This window comes from Crinia signifera, chromosome 11 (assembly GCF_055691185.1).
Source record: "Crinia signifera chromosome 11, ASM5569118v1, whole genome shotgun sequence".
Lineage (NCBI taxonomy): Eukaryota > Metazoa > Chordata > Amphibia > Anura > Myobatrachidae > Crinia > Crinia signifera.
This window is the reverse complement of record NC_139227.1, coordinates 87235331-87258375: the sequence shown is the minus strand read 5'-3', so window position 1 is coordinate 87258375 and position 23045 is coordinate 87235331. Positions and strand designations below refer to the sequence as shown.

The 23045-nt window shown below is 48.7% G+C and overlaps 1 protein-coding gene across 4 annotated transcripts in view; it reads left to right on the top strand.

Annotated features, from left to right (window-relative positions):
- The window catches only part of TSPAN32 (tetraspanin 32), a 40385-nt gene that overhangs the window by 15025 nt on the left and 2315 nt on the right, over nucleotides 1–23045 (top strand). Inside the window, exons 4-7 of one of the 4 annotated variants that reach the window (XM_083164837.1) lie at nucleotides 2259–2333; nucleotides 14765–14866; nucleotides 15107–15187; nucleotides 19234–19281. In XM_083164837.1, the coding sequence (XP_083020963.1) occupies nucleotides 2259–2333; nucleotides 14765–14866; nucleotides 15107–15187; nucleotides 19234–19281 (306 nt within the window). Of the gene's footprint in view, nucleotides 1–2258; nucleotides 2334–14764; nucleotides 14867–15106; nucleotides 15188–19233; nucleotides 19318–23045 lie in introns of all 4 variants that reach the window. The other 3 variants (XM_083164836.1, XM_083164838.1, XM_083164839.1) reach the window with 3 other exon arrangements.

Genomic DNA, 23045 nt, shown 5'->3' with positions numbered 1-23045 from the left:
GAAATAGCAGCAATCTCCCTCTCTCCCTCATTAGTCTAGCAATCTCCCTTATGTCACCTAGCCCACATTACACTGTTACATTTTTTGGGAAAAAAGAAATGAGCGATAGATCAGCGCCATTTCCCAGCACTTTAACAAGTATAAAAGCTCTTACTAACTGCTTTGGGGCTCATCTACATTTGGATATAAGTAATTTTAAAAGATTCCTCTCAGATATAGCAGTACACACCCACGCTTCTAGGTGCCACGTTCACAATCTCTTTTCCCAATCTCTCCATATGTGGAACTAGACACGCCCTTTGGGTGCAGCATGACACACCCCCTTAATGGGGTGCTGTGCAAAATTCTACTACCAACTATAATATCCCTGAAACTAGTTTTCAAAAGTAGGAAAGTATGAGTTTGGGGAAAACAATGGGGGTTATTCTGATTTATTCGGAAAGGCACAATCACTCTCTAATGGACAAAACCATATGCACTGCAGGGGGGCAGATGTAACATGTGCAGAGAGAGTTAGATTTGGGTGTTTTATTGTTTCTGTGCAGGGTAAATACTGGCTGCTTTTTTTTTACACTGCAATATAGATATCAGTTTGAAGTACACCCCCCCCCCCAATCTAACTCTCTCTGCACATGTTACATCAGCCCCACCTGCAGTGCATATGATTTTTTTAATTAGAGAGTGATTGTGCCTTTCCGAGTGAATCAGAATCAGCGTTTTTTTAAATAAAAGCCATTGCTGGGCTGGCCTGGCACTGGGCCTGTAGGGCACTGGTCAGGGCACTGAGAAAGATTACAGCGTTTTTTTCTTTAAATAAAAGCCATTGCTGGGCACTGTGCAGGGCACCGAGAAAGATTACAGCGTTTTTTTTTTTTTTTTTTTATAAAAGCCATTGCTGGGCACTGGGCAGGGCACCGAGAAAGATTACAGCATTTTTTTTTTAAATAAAAGCCATTGCTGGGCACTGGGCAGGGCACCGAGAAAGATTACAGCGTTTTTTTAAATAAAAGCCATTGCTGGGCTGGCCTGGCACTGGGCCTGTAGGGCACTGGAGAAAGAGGGAGAAAGAGAGTGAGGGTGCGAGTGGGGACTGCGGGGGCCTACAGGCAATACGGGGGCAAGGTCGGGGTGCCGGCAGAGGGCGGCGGCGGGCTCCGTCAAAACAGGCCGCGCAAGCAAGGCGTGCCTGCGCACCCCCTTCTGGTGGATGGCGCACAGTGGATAGAATCTAATGAGAGCTGCTCCATCTGTACTAGAAAAAGTCATGTTGAATAGCTAGAACACAAACCAAAGCAAATCTACACAATTTGGGCAAAATGGAGAAACTATCCATATGTCCTATTAATGCAGAATGTTGACCCGCTATGCACAGGCACCATCTGCACATGTGCATGGTTAAAGTATCAACTATCGATGTTCATGTAGTTGATTGTTTTGCCATGAAGAATGGTACTGAAAAGTGATAGTGATTTCAGGGCGGTGACTGGACCAGGATCCTCACGCGGCTCTACCGAACACGTCCAAAAAGGATGTGGTCTCCGCTAAAGGGGCGTGGCCTTGAGGGGATGCCTTGGCTGCAAGCCACGCCCTACTGATTGTTGCCACTATGCAGGCATGGCCCATGCTCTGTGAGCTGCTGTTCATGCCCCCAGTCCCTTTCACTCACTGAATAGACACAAAAACACACAGCCTAGTGAGCAGGTCTGAATTGGCCCCTACATTTCTACATATGGGACCTTATTCAGGTCCGTTCATTCGGACCCATTCGTTCTCAAGCAAATGCCCTGAGGAGGGTGCGGGGGCGGCCAGCTGACATCACTGGTTGTCCTCTGCCCGCCCACTTCCTCCCAAACGTCCACACATATGTAAGTGATTTGAGAGTCACTTTTATATGTATGCACCTTCGCCATCATTCGATGGTCACCGACCATTGAATGATGTGGGTGGATTTCCCTAGGCTGCAAGGGAATCGCCCATGCGGATGGGTTGCGGTCAGCCTCACATGGCTGTGAATTCGCAGCCTTGCGATTCAACCAGAATTACCCCCATGGTTGGCGATATTCACCCTACAACACTATCTATGGCCACTAGATGTCAGTAGTGTATACCATTACTTATAGCTAGAGATTCATCACTGCCAACAGAAAAAGAAGTTTGCTAATACTTTCTGCAGTAGGTGTCTGGAGAAATCTTGCAATACTGTATAAGGTTATTTTTAGTTGATTTATTTACAGTAAGAGTCTTTTCCTTTCCTGCAGGCATTCATAGGGTTTGGCTTCCTGTTCTGTACACTCATGGCTGGACTGACCTGGACAAAAGTGTGTGAGAGCCAGGTACATAACTTATAGTGCTGACATATTTGCCAGTATTTATCACATATATATATATATATATATATATATACAACTAAATGTAACCCTTTGAGTGCCAACGTTGCTGTGAGAGATGTGCAAAATCTCTGCTAAAAATGTCGGTGTCACTCACAGCAACTGTTTTGGAGTTTTTTGGAAGGCGCAATATTTAACTAAACCTCAATTCATTGACTTGAGGCCATTTGCAGTCAATAACTAAACTGATTCGGTACTCTTTACCTAGAAGGGCGCCCGCGATTGGAATCGCGGGCGTCGGGGGTAAAAAATAGCAGGTAAATCGCGGGTACATTAAAAACGGGTGCCCGCGATGACCGCGATTTTCCCATAGGGATCAATGTTAAAAACGGTGATTGACCGCGATTTTAATGTTAAATGCCTCAATGCCCGCGATTTGGCCATAGGAATCAATGTTAAATGGGCCACAGAGCCCTAATAGTCACCGTGAACTCTGAAATGGCCCCCACAATTGTTAACGCCACCCCACGATCAACGTGAACCCGAAGCGTGGCGAGCGCAGCGAGCCCGCGAGGGGCGGCGGTACGCGTCCTCCGACCTTTTCATGCCCTACTATCCACGTCGGCGTGGAGTTGAGAATAGAATAGTGTGGCGAGCGCAGCGAGCCACCGAGCCCGAAGCGTGGCGAGCGCAGCGAGCCCCGCGAGGGGACGCGGATACCTTCACAGGTAAACGCGTCCCCTCGCGGGCTTCACAGGTGTCCGCTTTTCGCCACGGACACCTGTGAAGCCCGCGAGGGGACGCGTATAACTGTGAAGGTATCCGCGTCCCCTCGCGGGGCTCGCTGCGCTCGCCACGCTTCGGGCCTCGGTGGCTCGCTGCGCTCGCCACACTATTCTATTCTCAACTCCACGCCGACGTGGATAGTAGGGCATGAAAAGGTCGGAGGACGCGTACCGACGCCCCTCGTGGGCTCGCTGCGCTCGCCACGCTTCGGGTTCACGTTGATCGTGGGGTGGCGTTCACAATTGTGGGGGCCATTTCAGAGTTCACGGTGACTATTAGGGCTCTGTGGCCCATTTAACATTGTTTCCTATGTAAAAATCGCGGGCATTGAGGCATTGAACACTAAAATCGGGTCCAATCTCATTTTTAACATTGGTCCCTATGGGAAATCGCGGGCATCGCGTCGCACCCGATTTTTAGTGCATTCGATGGGCGCCCTTCTAGGTAAAGAGTACCACTGATTCATATTCCACCACTACGGCCCTGGTATTTGTAGCAGATCTTTTGCTCATCTCTCACAGCAGCGCTGGCACTCAAATGGTTAAACAGACATATTTTTGAAATAACAGTTCATAAATTAAAGTGTCTTCAATAATTAGCATCAAATGTAACAATAAAAACTTAATGGCAGATTGTACTTTGAATGGGACTTTGAATTGAATCTTCATGTACTGTAGATTTAAAACACATGGTGAATTTGATGCACTTGCAACTTGATTGCCCAAAAGTCTGACTTTGGGGCATATTCTAAAAATATGTGGTCAGTTCCCAAATAGTAAAAATCCTTATAACCGTGAAGCCGCATATATTTGTCAGGATATATCTATGATAATGAGGAAGGAGTAAAGTGATCACATCCACAATCACTTTACTGCAGCGCTGGAACTCTCCTCTGGCCAATAGCCCCTCCAGTTGTGCAGGGCCTTGTAGGAAGGGGCGTGGTCTCACAGAAAGTCCCTGCTGGCATCACTACAGGGGCATGGCCTCATGGAGAGTTTCTCATTTACATAAAATGTGGCATTCCTTCAACTGTCCCAATTACAGCAGGACAGTCCTACTAATTGAACTGCAGACAGGGGGCAACAATTGGGGGAGTCTGTGATCACTGCTCTTCTGCTCTGCAGAGCAGCCTGTGGTCATTGAATAGAGGCTGTGTGCATGTGCACAGCATTTAGTGGAACAAGGGGCTGCCCAGGTGTTTAGGTTGCCCCTAAAATGACGGAAACGGGGGATGCTGTGCTAGGCCACACCCCCTCCACCCGAGGGAATGTCCACCCTCCAACACACATTGCTGGACATGGGGAGAGCAGTTGTCCACCCTGCATTAGGGAGCTATTTTGGTCACTTAAAATAATTTATAAAGAGAAGTCTGGCCACACCTACCCCACGCCCGCTCTCTTTACCAGGACAAAGCTATCTGAAGCCCCTGTAGCCATGGCACGGGTGCCGGACGGGGTCCCGACAGTCGGGATCCCGACAGTCATTAACCCGACGTTGGGATCCCGACTGTTAAAACACTGGCGGCTGGGTTCCCTGACGGCCGTCTGCTATTCTCCCTCGTAGGGGTCCACGGCCCCCCATAGTGGGAGAATAGAATAGGTGGCGAGCATAGCGAGCCACCGTGCCCGCAGCGTGGCGAGTGCAGCAAGCCCGCAAGGGGCTTTGTTGCGCTGGCCACGCTGTCTGAGTCCGGCCAGTCGGGATCCCGACGTCGGGCTAATGACTGTCGGGATCCCGACTGACGGAACCGCATACCACACCCCTATAACAGGCAAGATGTTGTCTTTGTGGCTCTTGCTGCAGGAGGTGGCAGGTGTAAAGTAGGTGAGATATCTGGCTTGCCTGTTTGGTTCATTTAAGAGATACTTAATTCCGCAAAAAATTGAGGGCGGAATTGATTAATAAATAGGTCCCTTAATGTGGATGCAACAATATGGAAATCAGATTCATCCCAATACTCTGCAACCAGGAGCCAGTCCAGATCTTAAAGCACAAAGCCCATGCTTGCTTATAAAACATCAATATCTTGTGGCTTCAAATTACTTTTTAGAAAAAAGTTGTCATTATACATATACGTGTATATATACATACTAGGTGATTCATCGCGCCCTACGGGCGCTCTTCACAAGGGGGCTGCGCCCACTTAACCTGTGAACGCATGTATTGCGTGGGTAAGAGTTGGGTGATATTGGTGAGGGAGAGGTGCATGGGGGTGGTGTGTGTGGTTGATTTGCAGTTGCGGAGTTGGGCCGTGTGGCTTGGTTAGGTGCAGGGCAGCATGTGGGTATTGTGAGAGGTGTGGGGGGAATGCAGTTGAAAATCCCGAAATCCCGACCGCCGAAATCCCGGCACTTTGTCCCTCTAGGTGTCCCACCACCGGGCCCGCTGCGTGGCGAACACAGCGAGCCCGCAAGGGGGGCGATCCACGTCCCCCCTTGTTGGGATTTCAGCTGTCGGGATTTTGACCGCCAGGATTTCAAACCGATCCCGTGGGGGTGCTGTAGTTTCTGTTTCTGCGCTCGGCTACGGATGCTGCCGGGTGAAATGGGGAGGTGCGCTAGTGACAGTGCGGGCCACGGGTCGATTGAGGGGGAGGGGATAATGCCGGGGGATGAAGGTGGTGCTGGTGACACTGAGTTAGCAGGTAGCGGGTGCTGGGTACTGCTGTGCTCTAGGGATGACCATCGACTATCGATGTTCCCAAAACATCGATGGTTGGGACCTAGTGCTCGATGTTTGGGCATCGATAGTGGTCGAATAGTTATATGCCATTGATGGATGGCTTCCGATGGTAAAAGTTGTGGTAAAACTGGATTGATGGCTAAAGTTTCTTCTGCGCATGCGCACGGATCCCGGCCGACCCGTCCCGTTGCTCTGCACATGCGCGGCTAAGCGATGGCAGGAACCATCGATGGTGTGAGGTAGAATGGTTTATAGCCATCGATGGTTCCTGCTCTCAAAGCCATCGATGGCAACCATCGATGGGGGATGTGCTGATGGCCATCCCTACTGTGCTCCACCTCTCCTATATAAAAGCCCAGATCTCTGTGTGTATAATGTTGGGCGGAGTTTCATTCTATGACTCCGCCCAGCATTATACACTCACAGAGTGACAGTTCTGGGCTATTATATAAGAGATACACACGTATGCATATACAATATATAATGCAGTCGAGTATGCTAGTAACATATATGTGTGTGTGTGTGTGTGTGTGTGTGTGTATATATTTTATACATAGTGTATACATGTCTATATATATATATATATATATATATATATATATATGTATTATGATATTATGCAGCTGAGTACGCTGGTCTTTAGTGGCTTTGCATATGCGAAGGTGACAGTATTGCACATTATTAATTCCAATGTGAGGCTATAACATATTTTATTCTAAGAGCTGCCCGCCGCCGTATTGATCCATGTCACCAAGAAGTGATGAATGAGATGCTGCGGATACCTCTCCCTGATTAATAATGCTCTCTCAGATTCCTGCATGGATACAGAGCAAAGGAACTGGGAGGCAGAGTGTAGCTGTAGTGTGGGGGTGGCTGGCAGTCAGAGAGATGCAAACAATATGGGTTATATCTCCACATAGTGGGTGAGGTGGGGCTGAGCAAACCAAACACAACAGGCTTCACCCAATAATCTCTGCCTTTATCAGTAAGTACTTATCTGGATTCAGTGATCTTTACCCAGAGCTTCATGCAGTCCAGATAACTGGGAAATATGAACCAGTCACACATGTATGTAGATAACTATACGTGTAATCAGATGTGCCACATTATTATCACACAGTCTCAACATATTGTTATTTGAGATCGAAGCCATCAGGCGCATCTGAAACTGGGTATGGTGTCCTGGGTAGGGGCGTGGCCTCACAACAGGGTCTCATCATTCTGGGGACTTGCCCAGCAATATTGCAGATGCTGGACTCTCCCAAAGCTCTCCCTGTACTGTAAACAGATGCTGCATCTATTCACCCAAACATAGGACGGGATACGGTCATTTGGTCTACAGCACAGGTCTTCAACCTGTGGCCCTCCAGATGTTGTGGAACTACATGTCCCAGCATGCCCTGAGGTTTTTTTGGCATGCTCTTATAGGAAAAAATGTGGCAATGCATGTTGGAACATGTAGTTTCACAACATCTGGAGGGCCACAGGTTGAAGACCTATGGTCTACAGCATGTTGGTTGATGCCATTAGGTCGACATAGGGATAGGTCGCCATGGGTCAATGTCGACATGGGTAAAGGTCGACATGGGTCAAGGTCGACAGTTAATTTGGTCGACACAAGCATTAGGTCGACAGTGTCTAGGTCGACAGTCAAAAGGTCGACATGGGGTTTATCACTGTTTTTTGAGCCGACATGTGCCGACAGGCGGTATTTCATGCCCTACCATCCACTAGGGTGTGGTGGGAGAATAAAATAGTGTCTGAAGCATCGCGAGTGAAGCGAGCGACGCAAGGGGATGCGGTGCACTTCAAACTGTGTCCATGTTGACTGTGTCAACATTTGGGTAAAAAAACTGTGAAAAACCCCATGTCGACCTTTTGACTGTTGACCTAGACACTGTCGACCTAATGCTTGTATCAACCTAATGACCTGTCGAACTAGACCCATGTTGACCTGGTCCCATGTCAACCTAGAACCATGTCGACCTAATCGTGTCGACCAACATGCTATAGACCAAATTATCCCGACCCCATAGGACAGTCCTAGTGAAAAGGTGCTCCATTGCTGGGGGATTTAGTTATGACCACTGTGGGTCTAATAAATTCCCCTAGTGACTATTATAAAGATAGGGGGTGAGATTTAATAGGATGAGATATTCAGAAAGTGAGAGATTTTTGAAGAAATCTCCAGTTTTTTTAAAGCTGCAATCATCTACACTTCAAAATTAAACTGGTTTTGCAGTGTAAATGATTGCCGCTTTAAAAAACCTGGAGATTTATTCCCAAATCTCTCACTTTCTGAATATCTCATCCTATTAAATCTCACCCTATGGGGGAAATTTACTAAAGGAAATTTGTAAAAAATAGGTGTATTTGTATCCAGAAATACACTTATTTTTAACATTTACTATCCCGAAAATACGGAAATTCGTATTCGTATTGATAGCACATCAATACGAATACGAATTGCCGTATTTTCCGGATAGTAAATGTCAAAAATAAGTGTATTTCTGGATACAAATACACCTATTTTTTTACAAATTTCCTCTCTAGCTTTATCATTTATCCATCTATCCTCCATGTTGTTTGTCAGAGCTGAGCTTAGGACATGTGGAAGCTCATGTAGAGGTAATCCAACTCTATGGAGAGAGGTAGATACAGCCCACATAGCTACCCCAGCAAGTTTGATGACAGCACAAGCAACGGGGAGAGAGAATACAAAGGGCAACATGTAATAGGGTGACATACCTCCCAACTGTCACGATTACAGCTGGACAGTCCAGATTTTCGGGTCCTGTCCCGCTGTCCCACCCGCGGCAGGCATTGTCCCGCTGCGGGGGGTGGCAGTTGGGAGACCCCCCAATTTATTCTCGTATGAAAATGAGGTTGCGGTTAATTAGCATAAGCCGCGACCTCATTTGCATAAGCCCCGCCCCCTTTTCGGGTCCCTATTTCCCCAACACAGCAGTTGGGAGGTATGGGGTGAAAGTTTCAGAAAGTGAGAGATTTTGGGAGAGTTTTCCCATGTTTTTTAAAGCAGCAATCATTTACACTGCAAAACCAGGTTGATTTTGCCATGTAATTGATTGCTGCTTTGAAAAACATGGGAAAACTCTCCCAAAATCTCTCACTTTCTGAAACTCTCACCCCATACCTCCCAAACTCTCACCCTATTACATTTGGCCCACAGTGTTCTATTTCCCTCATCTGTGTTCCATCATCTTTCCACCAGTGCCTGATTAACCAATAGGCTGATTAGGCTACAGCCTAGGGCACCAGGGGTGGGGTGGGGTTCTTGCAGTTGACAGCCGAGTAATAAAATTAAGGCCTAATATATTCCATGCTTGTTATCTATTACCTGCCCCGAAGTACTGTGGGGGGTAAAGGTCTTAAGGTGACTGTCAGGTGGCTGCGCCAATGTAACTTACTGATGGAACCATTACTTTACGTACATTGTGCTACAGCGCCAGCTGGGCAGCCTAAAGCCAAAGTCTCCTTCACACGCCACAAGTATTAGATCCTACATGCCAGTTGTATGACCTTCATTACATGTACACAGGCAGTATGACTGTTGAGTCCCTGAGTGTCCATTCACGTGTGTTTACCAGCAGTACAAGGGGAGCTACATGTGTATTGATTAGCCTAGGGCAGGCCCGGCGACAGGGGGGGTCAAGGGGGACAGCCGTCTCGGGCCCCGCCGCTCTGAGGGGCCCCAAGCATGCCCAGTACCTCAGCTTGCACATTGATTCCCCTCCCTAGTCCCCGAGTCCGCCCTCTCAGCCGCGGCGCCGCCCGGCCAGAACACCATTCAGGACAGATTAGAAAGAAGCTGCACGGGGTTGCATGGGGGCGGGGCTTCGCGGGACGTGGCGAGGGCGGAGCTACACGGGGCTCGGGAGGCGGAGCACTGGAGCAGAGGGCTGCTGTCCTGTGGTGGAGGAGAGGCAGGGGAAGGATATCCATGGCTGCGTCAATGTGCAGGTGAGCAGCGATGGCAGCTGTATGCTGAAGCTTTTTAAACTGAATTTTATGATGGCTCTGGTGTGTGTGAGGGACAGGAGAAGAGGGTGCAGGATGCAGCATGCAGGGGGAGGAAGTGGCAATGACACTATGTACTAGGGTAAAAGTTGGCTGCTGTGTGCTACCTATGCTGTGCACTGCCCTCCTCTTAGTATATATATATATATATATATATATGATCTAGAAAAGATAAATGTGGGCGCTCCAATGGTGCAAAGATTACCACTTTTAAAACAATGGATTTTTATTCAAGAACTGCACATAAACAAGGGATGGGTAACGTACCGGATACAGCGGCTTACAATCGCCGCACAGAACAGGCATAGGAGGGTGCAAAAGCACCTCACAAGCGTTGGAGAGGTTGCACTCAAGGCTCCGGTCGTGTTGGACGCTAGGCCACGCCCCTACGCGTTTCGTCACGCTGGACTTCGTCAGAGGGCTCGAGTGCAACCTCTCCAACGCTTGTAAGGTGCTTTTGCACCCTCCTATGCCTGTTCTGTGCGGCGATTGTAAGCCGCTGTATCCGGTACGTTACCCATCCCTTGTTTATGTGCAGTTCTTGAATAAAAATCCATTGTTTTAAAAGTGGTAATCTTTGCACCATTGGAGCGCCTACATTTATCTTTTCTAGATCAAACAAATCCCGCTTCTTGGATTCGGGAGAACACTCTGTGTTCACTGTGTGGAGCTGCCGGCTTGAATTAAGCAAGTGCACTAAAACAGTGTGGAGCTGTGACTCACCTGTGTCGACCGAGGAATCGACTTAAGACTGCGTCTAAAAGGACTGGTATTTAATACCATACTATTGACATTTTTTCATTTGCGCACTGTATTATATCTTGTACATATATATATATATATTATATATATATATAAAATTATTATTATTATTATATTTTTTTGTGGGGGGGGGGGGGGGGGGCATTAATTTACTTGTTTGCCCCGGGCGCCGGAAATCCAAGTTTCAACCCTGGGCTGAGGGGAGAGGGGGATGGGTTAAGCCACAGGGTTCAAGCGTTAGGCACTAGCGATGAGGGTCATGATTAGACTGCAGGGGGTTAGTAAGCATGTCAGTGTGATAGAACGCAGGCCACAGTGGGAGGGATTGTGTTAGTGTGATAGAACGCAGGCCACAGGGGGAGGGATTGTGTCAGTGTGATAGAACGCAGGCCACAGGGGGAGGGATTGTGTCAGTGTGATAGAACGCAGGCCACAGGGGGAGGGATTGCGTCAGTGTGATAGAACGCAGGCCACAGGGGGAGGGATTGTGTCAGTGTGATAGAACGCAGGCCACAGGGGGAGGGATTGTGTCAGTGTGATAGAACGCAGGCCACAGGGGGAGGGATTGCGTCAGTGTGATAGAACACAGGCCGCAGGGTGAGGGATTGCGTCAGTGTGGTAGAATGCAGGCCACAGGGGGAGGGATTGTGTCAGTGTGATAGAATACAGGCCGCAGGGTGAGGAATTGCATCAGTGTGATAGAACGCAGGCTGCAGGGAGAGGGATTGTGTCAGTGTGATAGAACACAGGCCGCAGGGTGAGGGATTGCGTCAGTGTGGTAGAACGCAGGCCGCAGGGAGAGGGATTGCGTCAGTGTGATAGAATGCAGGCCGCAGGGTGAGGGATTGCGTCAGTGTGATAGAACGCAGGCCACAGGGGGAGGGATTGTGTCAGTGTGATAGAATACAGGCCGCAGGGTGAGGAATTGCATCAGTGTGATAGAACGCAGGCTGCAGGGAGAGGGATTGCGTCAGTGTTGTAGAACGCAGGCCGCAGGGAGACGGATTGTGTCAGTGTGCTAGAACGCAGTCTGCAGGGTGAGGGAGTGTGTCAGTGTGATAGAGAGCAGGCCGTAGTTTGAGGAAGTGCGTCATTGTGATAGAGTGCAGGCCGTAGGGTGAGGTATTGCGTCAGTGTGATAGAACGCAGGGTGAGGAAGTGCGTCATTGTGATAGTGCGCAGGCCGTAGGGTGAGGTATTGCGTCAGTGTGATAGAACGCAGGGTGAGGGAGTGTGTCAGTGTGATAGAGTGAAGGCCGCAGGGTGATGGATTGTGTCAGTGTGATAGAACGCAGGCCGCAGGGTGAGGTATTGCATCAGTGTGATAGAACGCAAGGTGAGGGATTACAAGGTGAGGGAGCAGTTTGATTGAGCGCAGGCTGCAGAAATAGGGCTGCTTCCAGAAATTTCTCCCAGGCTAGTTTACATCCCAATCTAACCCTCCATCTCTGCTCCGCAGCAATCCGGTAATGGGCTTCCAGTATGTGTAGCAGCATAGGAGGTGGGGGCCCCAGAGATATCAGTGTATGGGGCCCCAAGAATTCTGTTGCCAGCCCTGGCCTAGGGCACCTGGAACCTTTAATCAGGCCCCTGTTTGCCACGGAAAGCAATCCATTTGCCCTGCATCTACAGCAGTGCTCACTAGGGCCAGATGTACTAAGCCTTGAAAAGTGATAAAATGGAGAGCGATTAACCAACAACGAATCAGCTCCTTCCTGTCATTTTTTAAACACAGCCTGTGGCATGGCAGTTAGGAGCTGATTGGCTGGTGGTTTATCACTTTCCGTTTTATCACTTTTCAAGGTTTAGTACATCTGACCCATGGGAGTATCCATCTCTCACCTGTTCAGCTGTCAGTATGGGAACAAAGGTGGGCAGAATAATATATGCACACATGGAGCTTTAGGGGTTTGTTTATTAAAGTAGACATTAGCTCAGTGATAGAAGCTATCCATCTAGGTGCTGTCATTTGATGCTTATTGCAGTGATACATTACTAATCGCCCTCATTCATCATTAATTTATCACTGTGACAACTGAGCAAAATTCAGCTGCTAAAGTGGTGAAAAATTTGTGAAAAGCTTTCTGGAGACCGGTTCTGTTCCTTTGAGCACGTGCTTGGGCCCAGCTTATGCATGAAACCGGAATCTCAGTATATATCAGGGTTACCGACTTTTTCTGTCTCTTCTCCGGGAGAAGCCCGGAGAGGAGACTTCCAGCTGCAGGTCGGGGGGCAGGGCTTGAGCTTTACATCATTAAGCCCCGCCACCAGGATGTTAAAACCCCCAATTCACGGATCTCCGTGGAGGGGTGGGGCTAAAATGACGCGATTTTAGCTCCGCCCCCTCCTCTGACACCTGCGGATTGGCGATTTCAATCCAAAAGGTATGGGGATGACGCCGCAATCGGGGGGTGGCGTGGGGGTCCCCCGGAATCCGGGAGGGTTGCCCACCTTTCCGGGGGGCCGGGAGGAGGACCCAATTTTCGGGATCCTCCCGGTAATTCCGGGAGGGTCGGCAACCCTGGTATATATACATATAGAACACCTTTTCTAGGGAGGATAAATGCCCTGTGTTCATTTCTGGATTTAGGGGTCAGGCCGCCTCTTGGTACAACATTTTTGGACGCCCTCCCCACAGGGTCGAACTTAAGGGTCAGGTCGCCCCTAGGCACAACATTTTTGGACGCCCCTTAGACACACCGCACTAGCTAGAGTCTAGCTAGCGTCAATCATTTAAATCTCACGGACCTAGTAAGAAATCCGGCCCTGCCTCCCTATAAGGCATGTGGCGTGATGATGTCACACGCATTAGTCTGGACTGGACCCAGAGGGGGGACCCGGAGGAAGGGAGGAACAACACACTGGGCTCGGGCGCACTGATTGGCAGCTTGGCTCAGCTGTCCCCGCCCCTGCACGCCCATTCTATACACAGCTACCAATATGCTGTGTGTATCGTATATCCAATGGACAGCAGTGGCTCAGCTCAGCTAATTTCTTGAATAATTTCAAGAAATTTAAACAAAATATTTAGTTCCTCAGTATTCATTGGGTTATTCTTCATGTTAACTCAATCTGGTAAAAACAACAGCTATTAGAATAAAGGAACCCACAAAAGAAATTGAGTACAGTGAAATATGCTGTAGTCATATTTACAGCTTCATTATAAAATCTCACGAAAACTGTGCGCTTTGTTTACTATGATGGAGTTTTATTGAAGATGGGAACCAATCAGAATCTACTACTTATTTGTTTAGCACCTTCTAGAAGATAATAGATAGTATCTGATCGGTTGCCCATAGCAACATCATTTTATTACAGACAACACTACAGCAGCAATGTCTCTATAAAACACTGATGAAGTTTGAGTAAGTGCCAGAGACAGAACCAGGATAGAGCCTACACACGCAAGTCTTATACACTAGTGTGATTTGGCCACTTTTACCCTATTCCGACGGATCGGGCCAAGAAATCGGGTAATTAGTGGCCGAATGGCATGTGTTTCACATTAGATCTGTTCCATGCGTGGTACCGTGTAAATCGGAGTTGGAGATCGGACCTGTTTGCATGTCCAACCTCCGACTCAGACATCCTCCCGGCAGTGGGGAACGAGATCGCATGCGATATAGCTCAAGGGGTATCGGCTGTGACTCTCCTTGGAGAAGTCGCAGTAATGTATGGGAACCGTCACACACAGACGGTAGATGTTTGTATTGTATATATCCTATACAGGGCCGGTGCTCAAACACTTATCCGCTCCAGGGGGGCCACGCTGCCGGGTCCAGTGATGCGCCGTGACCTTCTGGGGGGGGGGCTTGCTGTGCGCCGCCGCGACTCTCCCCAGGGAGGGGAGAGGAGGGGGGGTGTCCGGCGCCATGACTCTTTCCATGGGGGGGGGGAGCTTGGCGGGTGGTGCGGGTCGCAGCGACGCAATGCTCCCCATGAATGGGGCAGCTTGCTGGGTGATGCGGCGCGGACCAGCTCCAAACTGCCGCCCTCCAGCGGCCGGCGCCCTAGGCAAATGCCTAAGGCTGCCTAGTGGTGGCGCCGGCCCTGATCCTATATAATAAAAGGCTTATTCTGCTCCTCACCTCACCTTACCTTGTGCTTCCCGGCGGCCATTTGATGATGGAGCAGTGCAATTATGTACTGTACTCACTTTTCTCTTTCAGGTTGAGGCCTCTTTTCTAGATGTCTATGATCACCTATATGAGCAGGTCCTTAGGAGGACTCCTGGAGAACTGAAGGATCATCTTCTGCTTGCACATGACACAGTACGTAGTGTCAGCATTGTATCATACATCATCCCAGACCCATCAGATTCTCACATGGAGCGTATATTTTATTTGGAATGTTAATTTTACTAGCATTGTCTTGCTTGTCTTAGATAACTTGAAGAAGTATCTTCATATAGATGTTTTATTGCCTTTTCCACCTAATCTGATGCATGATACAGTATATCCTTAATGCACTGATTATGGGGACTGTACTTAATTCATTGGATTTTCATTCAGTTTCAGTGCTGTGGGAAGACCGGAGGACACCATAAAGTGTCTGCTATCCACACTCTGTGTGACAATGCATCAGTACAACAGGTATGTCCTCCAATCATCTCTTTAGAGAAGGACTGTCAACGTGCCACTGGTTTAAAGGCTCTGTAGCCTCAGAGTCATTTTTTGTGTACAAATATGGGACATACACAGCAGTATGACCACCTGGGACGGCCAATGGCCTCATGAGCCAGTCCAGCTTGGCCAAGCAGCTCCACCTCCCAGCGGTCTGATTGGCCAGGCCAGTTAGATGGGTCATGCCATGTGGTTATGTTACTGAGGTCCTCCTATGCTGGACAGAGCATCTCGATAAGAACTGCTGGTATGGGCAGACTGGTACACCAACGTAGAGCGGTACATACCTCCTGAATGGTGCTGCCCATAGAGACTACTCCACCAAATTCAGTACAGTTGGTAGAATGGGTCACATTATTCGGTACTTGTGTAAAAGCACAGCGCCCGTTACGTAGTTAGCGTAGCGGCCCTGTCAGAATCAGCGTAGTTTTTGCGTGGCCAGCCTAGTTAGTGTAGTCAGTCAGAAGTAGCTTAGTGTTCCCGCGGCCAGCATAGTCATCGTCCCTGTCGGATATGTGTTCCTGAAACACCCCCACTATCCACGCCAGGCCGAAGCGTGGTGAGCGCAGTGACCCCCTCGACGGGAAGCGCTACGCGTCCCCCCGCCCTGCTCATACCCCCCCTATCCTAGTTGGCGTGGAGTTGAATTTATAAAGTGTGGCGAACGCAGCAAGCCACCGCGGCCGAAGCGTGGCGAGCACAGCAAGCCCAGGGAGGGCACGTGTAATACATGTAAAGTTATCCGCGGACCCTCGCGGGGCTCGCTGCGCTCACCACACTTCGGGCACAGTAGCTCACAAACAACTCCACGCTGATGTGGATAGTGGGGGTATGAACAGGTCGGGGAGACGCGTAAAGTGTCCCCTTGCCACGCTTCAAGCTGGAGTGGATAGTGGGGGTTTGAAAAGGAGGCTGTCCCGGAAGCGGACACGGGCAGGGTTGCTGCCTGATGGAGAGGCGCCCCTCTCCGCCAGCGTCTGCCAGCACAGGGGATCTGGTGGTTACCAGCAATGTGAGAGGCGCTCACTAGGCTTGCCATGGACACCGGGGACAGAGCCATAGAGTCACTACACTAACTACGCTAGGCAGCCGCGGAGTCACTATGCTAACTACGCTAGGCAGCAGTTGGGCTATGCTGACAGCGTAGCTTAGCCTACACTGAAAACGTAGCGTAGCCGGGCGCCATGTTATTACACAAGTCCCCATTATTGTACCTGTTCTTGCATCTGTCACGCGCCAATGCTGTCTTAGGCTCTCTTGCTGCTTGGCCTAATATTGGAATGTTGGGTTCTGTGGGTTAGTAACAAACATAATCAACTCCTCATTATATAAATAGCTCCATGTTTTATCAAAAGAGAATTAATATTAAATGAATAGCCCCGTCCAGCTGAAAGACAGACCTAACACCGCCACAAGACTTCCCCTACACTTACATTCACTCTAGGGTCGCCAACTCCAGTCCTCGAGAGCTACCAACAATTAATGTTTTCCAGATCTCCTCACAGAATCACATGTGAAGTAATTAGCTCCACCTGTGGATCTATTCAAATGTGTTAAGGTGCCGTGCGATTTTGGCAGTTGTAGGAGATGCGATGCGATGTACTGTGCGGTTGCGATGTGATGCAGTGCGATTTTACCTTTTTTTTTTAGTAAATAAGTCACCTAATGGACATCGCATGTACTCCAAAACTGATGCAATGCGATGTAGCACAAAAAGTACTGCCTGCAGATACTTTTTTGTGCTATACAATATTGTACCTGTGCGCGCATCGCATCCCCGCAGGTACACGGTGCAATTCTAACCCTTAACTTTAAAAGTTCAAAACGCATGTTAAAATCGCAATGTGTATGGGCACCTTTAGTGAGTAACGAGTGCACCTGTGCAGCAGCTAGGTTGTCTGGGAAATGTAAACTGTTGGTAGCTCTCGAGGACTGGAGTTGGCTACCACTGCATTAACTCAATAACAGCTGAGCTAGGCACTGTATTTGCCAGAAACATGTATACTGTATGACAGAAACATTCAATATGAATTTAAATTAGATCCAGCTGTTGTTAATGCCCTTGAATTAAATGGCAAATTCTGTAAAAGGACCAAGAAAAATCACAGAAACCGGGGCTTGGGAATAATAAATCAAAATATAAAAATGGCAAAATGAGCTTGCTAGAAAAAACTGCAGGGTAGGTTTAGCATTAACCTTTAATACACTGTGTTTGGGAGTCTGAGCCTTGCTCTTTTTATCATCTTCGGCACAAAGTCTGTTCGCTAGGGCAGTGGTTCCCATATTTTTTTTAAATCATGGCACCCTAGCGCATTAACATTTTTTCAATTCACCCCTAGCCCTAATGTTTCTTATTGAAAAATTCAGAAACAAATATTAAATTGAGTCATTTGTATTTATACATTATCCTTATGGTGTGGGACAGGATTTGCTTCTATTTGTACACATATGTTATGACTGACGACCACCAGCACTGGTTTTTCCTGTTATATTGACCATAAATAATTTGAATTGGTCCTGATCCACCAACTCAAGGCACCCCTGCAAGTGTCGGCACCCCAGGGTGCCTAGGCACACAGTTGTATCTCAAATTGAGGGAAAAGTGACTAATTTGAGCTAGTGACGCACACAGGAAGGGTTTATGGGCGGGATTCTCTAAAATCCGCAGCCCTCTTCGCCGGCCACCGCATTTCTAATGACCGCATATTCTCTAAAATATGCGGTCATTAACGCAAGGGACAGCTCTTGCGGTAAGAGCTGTCCCTTGCGATGCGGCGCCGTTGCTGGACTTCCGGGTCTATGACCCGGGAGTCCGTCTGCGCATGCGCAGACTGACGCGCCGGCCGCAGGGCATGCTGGGAGGGATCCGTGACGGATCCCTCACACACCGCTGCGGTAAGAAGCCCATAGGCTTCTGCAGGGAACCGCCAGCTTTTGCTGGCGATTCCCTCCGCAGCGGTGACACTGCGGAGGGGGGTTAGAGAATACAGAAATGCGGTAAAAACCCTGATAACAGGGTTTTTACCGCATTTCTGTAATAGAGAATCTCGCCCTATAAGTGCCCATTATACCACAGGGTTGCCTGACAGAAAATGCTCTGTTCCTGGACTCCCCTGGTAATGTATGATTAACATCACCTGTGGTGAAACACCTTTCTTATCAATGACCTACCTCACCACAGGTGATGGCAATCATACATTACCAGGGAAGTCCAGGAACAGAGCATTTTCTCCCTGAAGGAGAGGGTCAGGTAGGCAACCATGTTATACCACTAGGGGAGGAGCCTAATGACATAAAGGCTGGTTTCATCCCTATAAATAACCTGCAACTGTAGTGTGTGTGTGTTAGGGTGACCAATTCATCCCTTTAATCCGGGACACATATTAATTACACAGGTTCTGTGGCAGTTTAAAACCGGGTGAAATGGAGTCTTGAGGTGTGGCAGTTTAAAAACCAGGTGAAAGCCAGTCACAGAACCTGTGTAATTAATATGTGTCCCGGATTAAAGGGATGAGTTGGTCACCCTAGTGTGTGTGTGTGTGTGTTTAACATATATGTGTAATATAAAGCGACACCTCCTACTTGATTGCTGCCGCTCCCTGCCCATACTTGCCTACCAAACACTCTCCATGAGGGAGAAAATGCTCTGTCCCTGGACGTCCCTGGTAATGTCTGATTGCCATCACCTGTAGTGAAACACCTTTCTTATCAATTACCCAGCTCCCCATTACATTACCAGGGAAGTCCAGGAACAGAGTATTTTCTCCCTCATGGAGAGGGTCAGGTAGGCAAGTATGTCCCTGCCGCAGTCCCAGCTCCTTTATAATGCAGTTGACAGGGACTGACGCATGTGCAGTATCATCCTCGGTACTGCGCATGCACATACCCCAGCTTCTATGGGCTGCTTCGGTACACAGCAAAATATATACACAGCCTAAAGAATATACATACATGCTAACAACCAATACAAACGTTCTCCTCACATCACTTCTTATCTACGTTCTCTTCCATTGTAGGACTGTGTATCAGTAATCTCTGGTACCCTGCAAATACACTGGCATTGGGTAAGGACTTCTCTGTTCCTGTCACTAGGACTCACAGTAAGTACCACAATTTAACTTTGGTGTAACTTAGAGGAAATTCAATTGGGGGGCGGAATGTATTATCATTGTGAAATACATCCCAACCTGCATTGCAACGATACTAATCACATATATTCTAACATATGCGATTAGTATCGGAAAGGAAGGCTCTTGCGAAAAGAGCTACCCTTTGCAAAGCTGTCGGCACCGGGTGAGAGGGTCAACGCAGGTCCCTCTCACCTCCTACGTCCAGGAGCCTCCTACTGCAGATGGCATCAGCTCAGTGGCATCAGTCTCCCCGGACCCTCCAAAGCTCAGCACATAGCAGCGTGTGCTGAGCTGGGCCGAGAGACTGAGGATAAGCAGGCTCCTCTTTCTCCCTCCCAGGCCACCGGCGGTTCCCTCCAGTCAGCACAGGTAAATAGAACCCACTCCCCTCCATAGTTGCCTAATTTCTGTTTCTGACTGCCCTCTCCGGGAGGAGGGGGGGGGGGGGGGCACAGGGCTGCTGATGGGGCAGAAAGGGGCGGGACTGCAGGCAGATCATCAGATGTGGGTGTGTGGCCAGCATGTTTGGGTCCTCCTGGCCCCACCCACTCGCTGTGCAATGCTGGTATTTCAGGCAATGCACAGAGTGGAGCAGGGCTGCAATGACGCGATTTGTGTCAATTTCTCCCACAGACCACCCTGCTGAGTGGGGGTCGCAGGAGATTGACCTTATTCCAGGAGGCTTGCCCCCTTTCCAGGAGGCTTTCCCCCTTTCCAGGGGTCTGGGAGGGGGACCCGATTTCCAGGACCCTCCTGGCCATTCCAGGAGGGTAGGCAACCCTATCCCCTCCCCTGTATAGGTACCTACTTTTAATAATCAATTTCAGGGAGATTATAGTTGGTAATAGAATTATATGCGGGACCCCATTAAGGGGGCGTGTCATGTGCCACCCATTGGGCGTGTCTAGTTCCATATATGGAGAGATTGTGAAAAGTGATTGTGAACGTGGCACCTAGAAGCGTGGCTGTGTACTGCTACATCTGAGAGGAATCTTTTAAAATGACTTATATCCAAATGTAGATGAGCCCCAAAGCAGTTACAGTAGTAAGAGATACTATACTTGCTAAAGTGCTGGGAGATGGTGCTGATGATACAATGTAAATGTATCTGTCTCTCATTCCTTTTCCCCTAAATATGTAACATTGTAATGTGGGCTAGGTGAAATGAGGGAGATTGCTAGACTAATGAGGGAGAGAGGGAGATTGCTGCTATTTCAGGGAGTCTCCTGCAGAATGCAGGATGGTAGGCAACTATGTATAGGTGTAATGCCCTTGTTGGGACAGCCTTGGACTGCTTGTGGCATCCTTGAACAGTCAGAAACAGAATACCAGTACATCTCGATGTGGGAGAGCAGGTATCCTTTAAGTCATGCACTAATTATTGTTGAGTTGCTATGTGGGCGGAAATGCATAACAACACCAGCGTCACTCTTGTGAAAATCTGCTGTGACGACACTCTGAAAGGAAGAAAAAATCCCCACATACATTTGAATTCTATCACAGTCAAATAAAGGGTGGAGATCCCCTTTAGCATCCTGTTTTAAAAACCTATGCTTATCCAAGATAGTAGTATAAAGGGATAAGAAAAAGTGAACTTAAAAGTCAGACTGCTCCAACTGCTGCCAGCTATGCAGTAGCCCTGGGAAACGGTTTCTCAGGGAAGTCCCTCGGGGCTCTGTACTGGGGGAGGGGACAAATAAGTAAAGTGTTATCCCCAGTTCTAGCGCAGCTTTAAGATAATCTGCAATACATCGTGGCTGCATTCCGTAGCAGACTTCCTGTGTAAAACAAAAATGTCCTTGAAAAACATTAGTGACAGTTTCTTTCAGTTAACCGTTGACGGCTGTATTTATTTACTGTATTCTTAGTTCTGCCGTTATCATGCGGTCATTAGGTAGATTCTATTAAGTTTGACATGCACTGGGACAACCACTGAAGGTCGACAGGCCTTATGCAGCCCACACACGCGCCGATGCCGGCGGTGCGATGCTTTACGATGGGGTGCGCGCTCCCGCGGCACCTCATCGTACAGTACAAAAAGTATGTGCTGCACATACTTTTTGTACTAGCTTTTTCTAGCACAGCATCGCATCGCATGCACATCGTATGCACAAGGCATACGATGCAATGCTGTGTGTGCTAGTTAAGCCCACAACGCACGCTGGAATCGGTGCGTGTGTGGGCTGCATTAGGTTGACACCTAAAATGGGACGACATGGCTAAAGTCAACAGGGTCAGAAGTTTGACACAAGCATTAGGTCAACAATGGCCAAGTCAACAGTCAAAAGGTCAACATGAAATGTTGGTACTTATGTATTATCTGGGCTCCCATGTTAAATGCACCCCATTTTTTCATACCCCTACTATCCAACTACGCATGGAGTTGATTTTATATAGTGTGGCGAGCGGACACGGTCTCATAAGAAAAACGGGAGCCCAGATATTACATAAGTACCGAAATGTTTCATGTTTTTTTTAGCCGACATGTGCCGACAGGTGGTATTTGATGCCCTACCATCCACATACGGCGTGGTGGGAGAATAAAGTAGTGTGCCGAGCGCAGCAAGGCACCGTGCCCAAAGCATAGGGACGCGGTATACTTAGATGGCATCCATGTCGATTGTGTAAACTAATGATCTAACATATGCGATAATTATCACAAAAGAGAGCTCTTGCATTAAGAGCTGTCTTTTGTGTTGACCAGGGGATGAGCGGCAGGTCCCGGCGGCTCCCCTCTCCCTCTCTTGCCCGGCCTGGAGCTGCTGCTGCTGCGGGGGGGGGGGGGGGGGCGCTGGCTCTCCTCCTCCCTGCACCCGGAGAGGATGTAAAGTGCAGGGAGGAGGAGGTCACAGGTCCGGGCACTGCAGCACATCTCTGTGCTGCCCGGACACAGGTGAGGGGGGGCGGGGCGGGGTTTCTATGGGGCAGCCCCAGATTTTGCGGTAAAAAAACAATAACTTTTACCGCATTTTTAGTTTAGAGAATCTCCCCCTTTGTCAATTAGATTCCAAAATAGGAGATAGTTTTGCAAGGAAATGTCAACGAAGATTGAAATGAAACATGCTTTTTAAGGAAAGTGAGAAATGTAAACAGGGCTTGTGAGTAACTGCTGACATGCAACAAGATCCAGAGCAATGCATGAAGGGCTTAAGCTGCTCTGTTCGGGAGCTGTCTACTGTTAACATCTGTTTTCGACCATGCTGTCTGTGCATGCAAAACACTCTCTTCCCTAAGTTGTCCATACACTAGTGCGATTTGGGCCCCTTTCATCTGAATCCGGCGCATTGAACCGAGAAATCGGATGGAAAGTGACAAATGGCATGTGTTCTACCTGCGTGGTCCAGTGCACGTTGTACCGGAGGGGTGTGGTATGGGACTCCGACAGTCGCGATACCGACAGTATTATCGTCGGGATCCCAAATGCTCGGAGTGGTGAGCGCAAAAAAGCCCCTTGCGGGCTCGCTGCGCTTGCCACGCTGCGGGCACTGTGGCTCGCTACGTGAGCCACCTATTCTATTCTCCCTCTATGGGGATCGTGGACCCACACGAGGGATAATAGCGCGTGGCCGTCGGGATCCCGACTGTCGGGAACCCGTCCGGCACCCGTACCGGAGCTGAACATCGCAAGGGCTGCGACTGGGATCGCCTACAATACATCAGGATGCAGTCAATTTACCGACAGTCAAAATACAGAAAAC